General features: G+C 35.6%; 1 protein-coding gene across 2 annotated transcripts in view; it reads left to right on the top strand.

Annotated features, from left to right (window-relative positions):
* NPEPPS (aminopeptidase puromycin sensitive) overlaps positions 1-15194 on the top strand; it is a 63548-nt gene that overhangs the window by 13298 nt on the left and 35056 nt on the right. For both annotated transcript variants that reach the window (XM_084864033.1, XM_084864032.1), the window contains exons 3-4: positions 5811-5888; positions 13455-13576. In XM_084864033.1, coding sequence (XP_084720159.1) covers positions 5811-5888; positions 13455-13576 — 200 coding nt within the window. The remainder of the gene's footprint in view (positions 1-5810; positions 5889-13454; positions 13577-15194) is intronic.

Here is a 15194-nt window from a genome sequence, read left to right on the forward strand (position 1 = left end):
TTTCAATGAATTCCAATTTACTTAATTTTCTTTTATAGTTCATGTTTTTGTGTGACCTATTTAAGATGTTATTGCAAAATTTAAGGACATTAAGATTATGTTTTGTGTGTTTTTTTCTGGAATTATATAATTTTAACTTTGACATGTAGGCCTTTGATCCATTTTGAGTTAAAATTTCTATATGATATAAAAGGTCTAACTTCATTTTTTTTTTGCATGTGTATATTCAGTTTTCCCAACACTGTTTTTCCTCCATTGAATGGTCTTAGCACCCTCATTGAGAATCATTTGACCATATATGGAAGAGTTCATTTTGGGGCTCTCTGTTCTACTCCAATGCTTTATATCTGTCTTTATGCTAGTACTATACTCTCTCTCTTCTTACTATAGCTGTGTAATATGATACTTCAACTTTGTTCTTTTTTCTAGATTGTTTTGGCTCTTTGGGGTCCTTTGAGATTCCATGAATTTTTGGATGGATTTTTAAATTTCTACAAAAAATACTGTCGGGCTTCTGAGAGGGACTGCATTGAATCCATAGATCACTTTGGATATAATGTACATCGTCACAATATTAAGTCTTCTAAATCCATGAATGGAATATGTCTTTCCATTTATTTGTTGTTGTTGTTTTAATCCTCACCAAGGATATGTTTTTATTGATTTTTAGAGGGGGGTTGGAGAGAGATGGGGGAGGGGGAGAGGGAGAGGGAGAGGGAGAGGGAGAGGGAGGGAGAGAGAACACAGAGAAAGAGACATCGGTATGTTGCCTCCTGTACATGCCCTGACTGGGAATCAAACCTACAACCTTTTGGTGTATGATGCAGTGCTCCAAACAATGGAGCCACCAGGCCAGGGCAATTTGTATATTCTTTAATTTCTCTCAGCAGTGTTTTGTAATTGTCAGTGTGTAGGTCTTTCACTTCCTTGATTAAATTTGTTCTTAAGTATTATATATTCTTTATGCTATTGGAATGGTTTTGTTAAATTCTTTTGAGATTGTTCATCATTAATGTATAGAAATACAGCTGATTTTTTTAAATGATGGTTTTGTATTCTATAACTTTTACTGAATTTGTTTATTCTTATAGTTATTTGGTTTTTTATTGTTTTGTTTTTATTTTGTGGAACTTTTAGGGTTTCCTTCATATAAGATTATTTTATCTGTGAACAGAGATAATTATTTTTTCTTTTCTAGTTTGGATGTCTTTTATTTCCTTTTCTTGTTTAGTCTGGCTAGAACCTCTAGTACTATATTGAATAAAAGTGACAAAAACAGGCTCATAGGGGAAAGAAAAGCTTTCAATGTTTTCACTGAGTGAGATCATCTTGATCCAGTTAAGTTTGTTTTTTTCCTGTCAATTTGCTCTTATTGATAGTTTGTAGCCCTGTCAGGAATCTTTACTAAGGTTTTCCCTTACTTTTTAGGCCTGAAATCTATTTTTTACTTCCATACCATTACAAAACTGCTTAAATCTAGTAGTCAGCAGATATCTTGAGGGGAAATTGAATGAAGCATGTTAAACTTCATCTGTTATTCCACTTTTCTGAAATCTTGGCCTTGAATCCTGGCTGCTTTGGTAGTCCTTAAATCCAGTTTTTCTCTCCTCAGCCCAGTGAGACTGCTGCAAACTTTATGACTCTTCTTTCTTTATTGGCCTCTATGTTCTACAATACTTAGAAGTCAATAAATACAACAAATGAATAAAGAGCCTGTGAATATAGAGCGAATTTTTGTGTGATTCCCAAACACTTAACACATTCTGACCCAGTTTTTATAGTTTTTCTGACACCAGCTAAGCTGTCACAGCCAAAGCGAAAGTCTATTAGGTCTAGTAATAATTAATGTCGTTTTCTAATACTTTTTTAAATCGAATTTATTTAAACAATACAACAAAATTTAATCAACAATATAGTTGCCGTTGTTTTCAACTACTTGTGCCCAACGCTCAGGAAACATTTTAATCCCTCTGTTGTAAAATTCTTGTGATTTTGATGCAAAAAATTCGGTCAATGCATTTTTGAGGCATTCTTCATTATTAAATTTTTTTCCAAGAAGAAAGTTTTGCAAAGAACGAAACAAATGGTAATCAGAAGGGGCAATATCAGGAGAATATGCAGGTTGAGGGAGAACTTCCCATTCCAACTGGCGCAGTTTTTCAGCAGTGATTCTTGCAGTATGTGGTCGTGCGTTATTGTGGTGAAGAATTACGCCCTTCCGATTAATCAGCGCGGGTTCTTTTTCTCTTAAAGCTTGGGCTAACCTTTCCAATTGGGCACTATACACTGCACTTGTAATGGTTTGGTTAGATGGTAAAAGTTCATAATGAAGAATTCCTTTAAAATTCCACCAAACACACAACATCACTTTTTTCGCATGCAAGTCAGGTTTTGGCGTGGGCTGCGGAGCCTCATTTTTGTCCAACCATTGAGGCCGCCTTTTCAAATTAACATACAGCACCCATTCTTCATCTCCGGTAACAATTTGCTCTAAAAACGGCAAACGGTTTTGACGAGAGAGGAGCGAACTGCAAATTGTGACTCTTTGATTACGGTTGTTGTCGGTCAACTCATGAGGAACCCATTTTCCAAACTTTTGGACTTTGCCAAGTGCACGCAATTGATTGGAAATTGTTTTTTGTGAACAATTTAAAGTTGTCGCAAGCTCTTGTTGGGTAATTTGAGGATTTTGCACCAAAAGAGCTTGAAGAGCTTCTTGATCAAAATTGGACACACGGCCTCGACCACTCTTGTCATCTAACGAAAAATTTCCCTCGCGAAATTTCTCAAACCAACGCTGGCATTTTCTGGCGCTAACTGCATCTTGACCAAGAGCACTACAGATGTTTTTTGCAGCCTCACTTGCTTTTCTTCCTAATTGGAACTCGTAAAGCATGCAGTGCCGAATATGCTCTTCATCCGCCATCTTCTTAGCCCTAGTTTTGCAACAAAAACCAAACCAAACACAAACTTTTTCAAGCAAAACTTGTTAATTGCCCTTCACACATTCTGTAGATACCACGTGTTTGAAGGTTATGTCAATACAAGTCAACGCCAAGCAAGATTTTAAACGAATGTTTAAAAACGACATTAATTATTACTAGACCCAATAGATGCATCATTTTAAAATGTGAAACATATTTCATTATGAGAACTATAGCAAGTGTTAGTTCTTTCAGCTATTTGTAGGTTCAAAGGTTATTGGCCCTAATCCATATACAAATTATAGTTCGCAAATATTAAGATGATCTAAAGATTGCTATTAAAGTGTAAAATACTTTTGTAAACATTGCATAAGAATAACTTCTAAAATATGAACAGTTATAAAACAATTATTGTTTATATCATTAAATGCTTTTTAATATATACTTTTGCTTATATTTTATAATTATAAAAGAAATATTTGTAATAAAGTCAAGTATAGAATATAAGATGTAAAAGTCCTCTTCTTTCTTTTTTCATTATATCATCTACTCCTCCACTTCTAGAAGTATCCATGTTAATAATTTGATATGAATTCTTTTATACATGCAATTTTTTTCTTTAATTACAGAAGTGAGATTGTATATATATAATATTTTCATCTTGCTTTTTTAACTTAATCTAGTGTACAACTTTTAAGGAAGTATATGTAGACATGTCTCATAAAGGCCTAGTTATCCTTTGTATAGATGTACCATTTTACAAAGTCATTTCTTAATATTACACATCTTGGTTATCCCTCACTTTTTTATCAATTATAAACAGTACATAGGACATCTTTTGTGCACCAGTGAGAGTGGTATACCTATAAATTGTGTCAAAACTATTCCCCCAGTGAAATTTGGCAAAATTGATATATCTTCCATTAGGAAATTGTTCAGGTTTCTGCCTATCTTTTAATTTAGTTGCTATCTTTTTATCATTGAGTTGTAGAAGTGTTTATGTATCTCTGGATATAAGTTCTTTGTCATATAGATGACAAAAAAAATATGCACATGATTTGCCTATTCATTTTCTGTTTTTAAAATATTGATTTTTTACAGAGAAGAAGGGAGAGAGTAGAGAGTTAGAAACATCGATGAGAGAGAAACATAGATCAGCTGCCTCCTGCACACCCCCTACTGCGGATGTGCCCACAACCAAGGTACATGCCCTTGACCGGAATCAAACCCGGAACCCTTCAGTCTGCAGGCTGACGCTCTATTCACTGAGCCAAACCGGTTTTGGCATTGCCTATTCATTTTCTTAACAGTATACTTTAATAATCACAAGTTTTAAATATTAAATCAGATTTATCACTTTTTTTCTTTTGTGGTTAGTGCTTTTTTTTGTCCTCTCTAACAAACAAATAATTGTCAAACTCAAATAGACTGAGCCTTTCATGCTGAATATTATGGGACTTTATTAGAGGCTTTGATCTCTCATTACCCTGGCTGATGTGTGAAGAAGAATAGATTATAAGGCGGCAAGAATAGAAACAGAGGATATTGTGTAGTGGTCTAGGAGGGAAATAATGGTATATTGGACTGGGGCTATAGTGGTGGAGGCATTAAATAGGCTGGGATTAAAGGTATAGGCTATTAAATCCACATATTGGATGATGGTATGTGAGACAGACAGACACATATTGAGGGAGGCAGTTAGGATGGTTCCATATTTTTGCCTTGAGCTACTGGATGAATGGTGGATATTTACAGAATATCCAAAACTGTGTTGACCAAGGTTATTTCAAACTCTAATGTATATTTGCAAAGTAGTACGTTTTCCAGTGTAAAGTAATTGGTAGAGTATCCCATAATACATGAGACTTTTAAGAAATTCAAATACATGGCTACTCTCTTTTTAATAAGAAAAAATTTTGGAGGAAATTTTACTTTTTTTTAAAATACACATGTAATATAATGTAGTTGATGTGTTCATTAATGGAATCTAGCAATACAATATTTTATTGTTTCAATTTTAAAACTGCTATTCTTGCCCTGACCAGTTCCCATTTTTCTGCATCTTCCCTTACACTTACTATTATATTTTTTGTTATTATTATAGTCATACTAATGGTTGTGAAATAGTATCTCTCTGTGGTTTTGACTTAATGATGTTGAGCATATTTTCATGTGCTTATTAAGGCTACCTCTTCGACGGGCTGACTTTTCATTTGGGATGGGGATGTACTCTGATTGGAAGCTGATCTGCTTAGCTCTTTCCCGAAAGTGTCAATTAAGTTTTCTAAAGTCTGTCAAATAAGCAGTCTCTTCTCACTCCTGGCAGAAAGCAAATCAAAGCCTTAATTTAACCCACACACCTTCTTTATTTCCGTAAAATGTAACAACAAAGAATTTTGCTGGAAGTTAGTATAATTTATGTCTTATTTGGAATTGTTACCTATCTTTGGGTGGGAAACAGAACTTTCATTGGTATCTCTAACACTGAAAGCTCATCAATTTTCTCAATCTTCAAATGATCATGAGTAAGACTGAAACATAAAAAGCAATATTGCCACACAAAGGCAAGAATGAGAATGAGAAAGGCAGGTCTGAGAATCTGGTAGAAAACCTTTTCACATTTATAGTAACCCCATTTCCCTTATAAAGTGTTGTGAATGAATGTAGGATGCATAAGGATTATTTTTAAGGAGTATATTTAATGAAGGTCACATATCCTTAAGAGGTTAGTTTGAAATGACACTCTTCTTAGTAGGAACTTAATTTATTAAGTTAAGAATTTCATTTTAGTAGAGATTTTGCTCTTGAAAATGTTAATTGCTGCATTCTGTTTTAACCTTATTAGTTCAGTCAGATTTATTGTAATTTTTTTTTTTTCCATTCCAGAAATACATGCTACAGGATTTAACTATCAGAATGAAGATGAAAAAGTCACCTTGTCTTTTCCTAGTACTCTCCAACCAGGTAAGAGACGTGGCTTTTGTAAAGTCCGATGAAGAATAGTGGCATCATACTTCTTCCAAAGAAATTCATTGCATGCCATTTTCCCCACTCATGTTTTAAGCAGATTAAAGTCAGGTATATTGCAGCTTTTGGACTACCAGGGGGAACATGAGAAAGAGAGAGAGAGAGAGAGAGAGAGAGAGAGAGAGAGAAAGAGAGACTCAAAATTAATGCTCATTTTACCCTAGAACATTGTTTTTCACCTTTTCAGTTTGTTTTTAAAAAATACATTTACCAAGCTCCATCTTTAACTAATTGTGATTCCAAATCTCTGATATGAATATCCCATAGATAATTTTGATGTACAACTGGAGACTAGATAGATAAAATGTTAGTGAGGGCATGAAAGGAAAGATTTGTTAATATGTTACTATTAGGTATAAAACCACAAAGAAAATAGAAGACTTTCCAAACTTAAAATAGTGGGAAAAATTATGTACAAATTTGTTGGTAAAGCACTAAGACTTTGATTAGCCCTGGCCAGTGAAGTTAAGTGGTTAAAATGTTGGCCTGAGAACCAGAGGGTCGCAGGCTCCATTCCCTGTCAAGGGCACCTACGTGGGTTGCAGGTTTGCTCCCTGCTCCCCAGTCAGTGATTCTCTCTCATCATTAATGTTTCTATGTCTCCCTCTCCTCTCCTCTCTGAACTTAATAAAAAAATATATTTTTTAAATGTGAAAATATACTAATATTCAGCTTCCTAGTCATGAGAAATATCAAAACAACAGTTATTGATATGCCAATTTTTGTCTGTTCTGTAAGAGAAATTTTTAAAATATTCTCCATAATATGACTGACTTGATATTTTTGGTGGGAGTGTAAATCCATGTAATTTATTTAGAAGCAGTCTGGCAGTATGATTCAAGAGACTAAACATGTTTATGTCCTTTGACCCAGCAATTCTGGTAATAGAAATATATCCTAAAGAAAAATTATAAATTTGGAAAAGGCTTTATTCTAAGGATATCTACAGAGACATTACTTAAGGTAGTAAAAAGTTGGAATTAATGTGTTTGTCCAACATTAAGGAAATAATCAAGCTATGACATAGTAGGACGTGTCTATCTGGTGAAATATATATACTATAGTAGCAATTAAAAGTGTGGTTTGTGAATTCTTAACACTGTAAAGTGCTTATTATAATGTGAAATTAAAAAGCAGAATACAAAATTACATATCCAGGGTGATGAATCATAACTGAAATGATAAAAATAAAATTATATGTCTGGTTGTTGAAGTAATTGATGATTTTTATTCTGATTAAAACTTTTCTCTCTGGTTTGTATAATTTTTACACTGAGAATACATTGCCTTAATATAAAAATATTTTTTAAAAATGTATTTTTATTGATTTCAAAGAGGAAGGGAGAGGGAGAGATGGAAACATCAGTGATGAGAAGCATAGACCGGCTCTCTTCCGCATGCTCCCTACTGGGGATTGAGCCCGCAACCCCTGCACGTGCCCTTGGCCGAAATTGAATCGGGGACCCTTTAGCCCACAGGCCGATGCTCTATCCACTGAGCCAAACCAGCCAGGGCTAAAAGTGTTTTTAGAAAAAATTTAATTGGGCAAGTTATCTTTTATTTTTATTTTTTTAATATATTTTATTGATTTTTACAGAGAGGAAGAGAGAGAGACAGAGAGTTAGAAACATCAATGAGAAAGAGTCATCAATCAGCTGCCTCTTGCACACTCCCTACTGGGGATATGCCTGCAACCAAAGTACATGCCCTTGACCGGAATCGAACCCGGGACCTTTCAGTCCCCCAGCCGACGCTCTATCCATTGAGCCAAACCGGTTTCGGCTGGGCAAGTTATCTTTTATTCAGGGCTCTTAACAACCTTTCATTTTGCCCTTTTCCAACTAGGATTTTTTTGTATGAAATTATTATAAATATAAGTATTTTGCTATGATCATTAACAGATACCTAAGAATATAACTTAAAAATTGAAATTCCTCAAAGTTCAGGGATCAGAATAGCAGTTGATTTACCATCACCAATGGAAACTAGCCCTGGCCAATGTGGCTCAGTTGCTTGAGTGTCATCCCATGGACCTGAGAGGTTGCCATTGTATTCCTGATCAGGGAACATGCCCATATTGTGGACTTGGTCCCAGGGGGCATGCAGGAGACAGCCAGTTGATCGTTCTCTCTCATCAGTGTTTCTCTTTCCCTCTCCCTCTCTGTCTCCCTTCTCTCTTTTCCCTTATTCCCTTTCCCTCACCCCCTCCCCGATCAAATCAATAAAAATCATATTTTTAAAAAAATGGAAACTAGACTCTAATGAAGCCATTCAAAGTTATGAGATTCTAAATTTCAACCTAGAGTTCCATGCTTAGCATTTACAGAGGTTAAAATAGCCGTGGCCAGCATGGCTCAGTTGGCTGAGCATCTTCCCATTCACCACAAGGCTGCCAGTTCGATTTCTGGTCAGGGCACAGGCCTCGATTGTGGACTTGATCCCAGTAAGGGGCCTGCAGGAGGCAGCTCATTGATGTTCTGCTCTCACGTTGATGTTTCTCTCTCTCACTCTACCATCCTCTCTCTCTAAGTAAAATATCTTTTCTGAAATTGGCACCATTCTAGAATACTGTTAAGTTACCATAATCTTTGTAAGACCTAACCACCTCAGAATCAGTGGTTAAGAATCCTGTAGGAAAAAAAAAAAAAAAAGAATCCTGTAGAGTGGCATTTATCGATATTTGGAGAAACACTAGAAGATATTAACATTTTGAAAGATCATAAGAAATGACCACACAGAGGCAAAGACCTTTACTCTCTTTTTCTATAATCTGTCTTTGATTTTATTGTATTTAGTAGGCTCATTAAATTTGTATTAAAGTATTTCAAGATCTACTTCAGTTTTTATAATAATTGTTATACTCTCCTAAATACTAAGCAATTAAAGTTTTTTAGTGCAAGTCTCAATTTTTCAGTTGTTTAATTTATAAATGAGCTCATTGTATGTTTTATTTTATTTTTTTATTATTTTTTTAATTTTAATTGTCAGATTCTTCCATAAACTGTCTTCTTTAAAGAAGGAGTCAGATGATTTATGGTGAAGAATATTTTATTGATTTTTTACAGAGAGGAAGGGAGAGAGATAGTTAGAAACATCGATGAGAGTCATCGATCAGCCGCCTCTTGCACTGGCGATGTGTCCGCAACCAAGGTACATGCCCTTGACCTCCAACCCGGGACCCTTCTGCCCGCAGGCTGACGTCCAAACTGGTTTCGGCTCATTGTATGTTTTAAAAGGGTTACCACCCCAAGCAGATAAATAGTGGATATCAAAATATTATATATAATTTGAGGAAGCATTGTAATTTATATGTGCAAATATGTATAAAATTAGTCAACCTGGCAATCAGTTCTTCAATATGGTATAAATTTGATTGAAATTAATTTTTTAGTTCTTTTTTCTCCTTTTCTTTCTTGGCCTAAAATTCTACTACATTAATAATAAATACTTTGTAATTAATATTGTACAATGTGACACTAATTAAATTTATTAATGATTAAAAACATTTTTAACTTGTGTTTTGTTTGAATTTCAGGTAATAACCCTTCCTAATACTTTGTATTTTGTTTAGTATGCCACTTTTGGCAGTAGTCACTGTCAGTATCTTGTTATGGTTTGATGGCCTTGGCGATTTAATACCAAGTAAAAGTGTAAGCAGCCTTTCTTATTTAGTTTCGAATTTTATTCCAAATAGGAAAAGTTGAAAGTAGATTTACCATGGAATCTGAGTAATACGATATAAAAGACACCTTAACAGTTAACTTAGTGAAAACAGACTTACCAATTCTATTAATGGAATTGTAACATAGAAGGGAATGGGTTTTGGTGATCTATTAGATATTCCTTGTAAACTTTATTAATGTCGATATATCTGCTTTTTTTAAAAGTCAGTGAATTCCTAAAGAAAAGAGAAATTTTGTAGTTAAAATTTTAAATTATCAGTAATTTAGAACTCTTTCAGATTCTTTTACTATATTTACATTTACTGTCCTCGTAATCTATCGTTCTCTTTAAAATAAAAAAAACTATTCATTGTTCCCTTAAGACAGAATGTCTTATTTCAAAAAATATATACTTTTATTGATTTCAGAGAGGAAAGGAGAGGAAGAGAGAAAGAGGGATACATTAATGATGAGAGAATCATTGATCACCTACTTCCTGCACACCACACACTGGGGATTGAGCCTGCATTCTCAGGCATGTGCCCTGTCTGGGAATTGAACCGTGACTTCCTGGTGCATAGGTTGACACTCAATCTCTGCGCCTTGCTGGCCAGACCAGAATGTCTCATTTAAAAAAAATAATCACAGCCCTAGCGGGTTTGGCTCAGTGGATAGAGTGTCGACCTGCGGGACTGAAAGGTCCCGGGTTCAATTCTGGTCAAGAGCACATGCCCGGGTTGTGGGCTTGATCCCCGGTAGGAAGCATGCAGGAGGCCGCCAATCAATGATTCTCTCGCATCATTGATGTTTCTATCTCTCGTTCCCTCTCCCTTCCTCTCTAAAATCAATAAAAAAAAAATATTTTTTAAAAATTACAAATGTCTATTCAGTTGAACTTCAATTCAGTTGTTCTGTTTTCCCAATATGATTACTTTAAGAATGTGGAACTTGCTTTAGTGATGAATTTGGTACAAAAGTCTGAAATTTTCACTTGAAATTACTTTCAGAACCAGTTTGTGGCACATAAGAAAATCATCAGTTTAAGTAGTTAATAAATACACTTAGTGTTTTGTTTAGAAATGGTTTACAACTCATCATTCACTTATTCGTAGACTTGGACTCTTTATAACTTTTGGATCTTTCTGAAAAGCAAATTCAATTTTGGAAGATGAAGATTTGAGTTTTTGAACAACCAAGAGATATGTTTGAAAGTTAGAGGGAGAAATACAAGAGCATTTTGAACATTGTCAGTGTCATTGTTTCATGGCATTCTAAAATGACAGTTTAAAACTTTATGATACAAAAGTTTGGGTATGATTAATTTATAGTTCTACTATATCTTGATGCATTATACTTCCATACTCTAGATCAGGGGTCTTCAAACTACGGCCTGCGGGCCACATGCGGCCCGCAGAGGAGTCTGATCCTGCCCGCCAGGTTTTTTGGGCAGTGAGCGCAGCTGAGGTGTTACAGTAGGAATTAGTAGTTCATATAGTCCGGCCCTCCAGCTCTCTGAGGGACCGTGATCTGGCCCCCACTTTAAAAAGTTTGAGGACCCCTGCTCTAGATCCTATAATATGTATGTATAGGTACTTTAAAAGGATCATTTTTAAAGTCAACATTTTTCTGTTTCTTTTTGTGACTTGATTTGTAAAATGTAGAATGGAATTACTATTATTTTGTGACTTGATTTGTAAAATGTAGAATGGAATTACTATTATTTTGTCGTGCATATGAGGTTAGTAGATGGCTACTAGATAATTTCTTTTATGAAAAAAGTATATATACTCACCAAAAAAATCCCATTTTATCTGAGTTGGTTTTGTATCTGTACAATAATCTATCTATATATATAAAAACACACTAACCACCAGGGGGCAGATGCTCAACTCAGGAGTTTTCCCCAGCCCACAGGCCCTGATTGCTGAGGGGCCTACTGGCCAAGTTCCTGGTTCCTCTTCCTGGTTGGCAGGCTCTGATCGCCTGATTGGGGCCAGGCCCCTGGGCTGGGACAGAGAGGTGAGTGGCAACACATGTGGCCCCTTTCTCAGTGGGGCCAATGGCCAGCTCCCTCCTTGTACTGTTGACAAACCTCACGGCCGTCAGACCCCAATCAGCTGTCATGGTTGCAGTTGGCTCTCCCCCCCCCGCCCCCAGGTGGCGGTTGGCCCCCGGGGCTGGGACTGAGAACCAGGGGATGGGTGGCAGTGGATGTGGGCTGCAGGGGAAGGAGGAGGTGGAGAGTTGGGGAAGACTGAGGGGTCCTGATCTCGGCCTAGGGGACCCCCCCCCCATGCATGAATTTTGTGCACTGGGCCTCTAGTCTATATATTTAAAAGCCTAAGCTACTATTACGACCGGTTGACCAGTCGCCATGATGTGCACTGACCATGATGTGCACTGACCAGGGGGCAGACGCTCAATGTAGGAACTGCCCCCTGATGGTCAGTGCACTCCCACAGCCAACCTCCTACAGTCCCTTCCCCCAGCCTGCTGGCCCCAGTCTGCCTCGATCGGGACTGAACGAGAAGGCTTTGATTGGCCCTGATTGCTAACCAAGCTGAGGGACCCCACCCATGCATGAATCTGTGCACCAGGCCTCTAATAAAATATATATTCAGGTTAAATATTCATTTTTATTTGTATTTAATAATTATTGATTAAATGTATTTCTTTCATATCAGATTGCAAATGATTGAGGTGGCTCTAAGAATTGTTTTATGCCCTTTGGATGATCAAATCATTGGTATTCCCTGTGGCTCCTAAAAAGTGTGGACTCACTGTTCCATGTAGATTGAGCAGATAGTGTCTTTTCTTAATGATAAAGGTATTGACATGAATTCATCTAAAAGGACCAATTTACATGGTAAAATGGGCAGGAAGCATGAATTTTAAATTAAACAGGTTTAAGTTTTTATCTCATTTTTGCTACTTAACTAATTGTATGATCTTGGACAAGTTATTTAACTTTGCAGCCTGTTTCCTCATCTGAGACAATACTTACCCTGTTTCCCCGAAAATAAGGCAGTGTCTTATATTAATTTTTGCTCCCAAAGATGCGCTAGGTCTTATTTTCAGGGGATGTCTTATTTTTCCATGAAGAAGAATACGGTACACATTTATTGTTAAATGAAAATAAAGGAAATTTATTACCTGTATACTGTACGGTAGTACGGTAGTTGTCAACACAAACCAGACAAACTGTGAATCCTACAGTATCAAGAATTTACTCATTTATTCAATGACAATCATGTCATCATCTTCTGGAACATCATCATAACAATTCAATTCCTGAATTTCCTGGTGAATTTCTTGTGACTCCATTTCTTTCAGAATCAGTGGACCAAATCTCTCATGTTTAGCAATAACATTCTCAGACAGAGCCTAGGGGGGGGCCTTATTTTCGGGGAGATGCCTTATATTTAACTCAGAAGGAAACCTGTAAGTAGGTCTTATTTTCGGAGGATGTCTTATTTTCGGGGAAACACGGTATTTGCAAGTTTATAAATACTTTTAAAACACAATAGCATGTTATACATTTAATAATAAATGTTCATTTCTTTTTCTGTTTTTTAATGGTCATTTGAGATTAATAATACAGTTGAAGAACTTTCTAAGCAGTTACCCACCCTATACATGACTTTAAGTTTACTTTAGTTTTAGTCTGCCATGTAACTTTAGTAAATACTATATTCTCTCCATCGCCAGGAGGAGTATGTGAGAAAGGAAGGATTGATTTAAACATTGTAAATAGCCTGTCGAATTATTGTCACGGATATATTTTTGATAACTTGTACTTAACATTTCCCTAAAAGTGGTTTTCATTTATCTTCAATCACAGGTACAGGAACCTTAAAGATAGATTTTGTTGGAGAACTGAATGACAAAATGAAAGGTTTCTATAGAAGTAAATATACTACCCCTTCTGGAGAGGTACGCTATGCTGCTGTCACACAGTTTGAGGTATGGTATTCTTTTCTGAAGTATTATGATCTTAACTGAGATATTTTTACAAAGGTTTATTTTATTATTTGTGTGATCATTTGATGCTAGGTGCCTTTGGCCATAATTATATTTATGATTTTAGATTTTTATATTATTTTCAGCCAATTATTTTCATTATAAGAGGGAGAAAAACAGGATTACTATTAATTTAATAGGAAAAACCACACGTGTCAAGTGCTAAGGATAATCTTAATTAAGAAAGGTACTAGTATAAAAGCAATATAATTATTGAAAATTTATTACCTGCATGTATTTGTGTCTGTGTGTGTGTTTATACATATTGAGTTTATCGTGCAAACGTGCCTTTGATTGCTTTCATCACTTTATCCTTTGAAAATTCCAGAAATCTTTAAATTTTGTTATTTGTATCATTCATTTAATTTCCTCTAGTATAAATTTCTTTCTGTACTGTTTCTGCTCCTAATTTAAGTTTTCTTTACTACCATTTCTTTTCTTATACTCTACTTACTTTTCAAATGTCTTTTTTATTCTTTGACAGAATTTTAATCTAATTTTTTTGAGAGTGCAATCAGCCATCTAACATTTTTTCTCTTTAGAAAACCCTTTTCAGGGTTTCTCTACTTCTGTATATATAAATATATATTTTAATATATTTTATTGATTTTGTACAGAGAGGAAGAGAGAGGGACAGAGAGTTAGAAACATCGATGAGAGAGAGTCATCAATCAGCTGCCTCCTGCACACCTCTGACTGGGGATATGCCCACAACCAAGGTACATGCCCTTGGCCAGAATCGAACCCGGGACCCCTCAGTCCCCAAGCCAACGCTCTATCCATTGAGCCAAACTGGTTTCGGCTACTTCTGTATATTTTGTTACTTCCTTTTCATGACACAGAATATTGTCATTAGTTCTTTTTTTTTCTGTTTTGTTCTTTTATTTAATTTTGTCCTTTTGCCACTGATATTCTATTGAACCACTAAGTTTTATTTTGCTTTAACAACTGTGCTCTGTTTTTACTTTTAAAGAAAGAATGAGGTCTATTTAAGTAAGTCAAGTGGTGACAGTTTTAAGTTTAGTATATGGAAATGCCATTGAACAAATTACCTGCTTAGAATTGATGAAATGTCTGCCTTTATCCCCATTGCTAACATTTCAGATAAAGAACAAAGTACATCAAAGATTCTGAAAATATTTTTACTTTTGAAATAAAAGCCAGAGAGGCAACCTATCATATTTTCCCCATTCTGAATCCTTACAGTATACTATTGACCCTCTCTATGCTCTTATTGTGTTAACATTATTGATGGAGCCATTTGCATTCCATTTTTGAAATATTTTTATTAAAAATGTAATTATACGGAGCCCCTGGGGCACAACCAAATGTGGTGGGCGCCAGGACAGATGCCTCAAATTCCTTCATTATTATGTTAATTGTTCCTGCACTTACCTGAGTACAGGTCTATCATTTTACTTTTTATCCAATCCCGCTTTGCTTTCTCCCGCCTCCTTACTCCATCACCAATGAATTTCATGTAACCCACCTATGTCCCTCCTTTGATTTCAGTGTATAAATAGAGAAATGTAACCCGCCATTCTTTGGAGCATTATCTCAA

This window comes from Pipistrellus hanaki (assembly GCF_964339955.1).
Source record: "Pipistrellus hanaki genome assembly, chromosome: 16".
NCBI classification, from domain to species: Eukaryota; Metazoa; Chordata; class Mammalia; order Chiroptera; family Vespertilionidae; genus Pipistrellus; species Pipistrellus hanaki.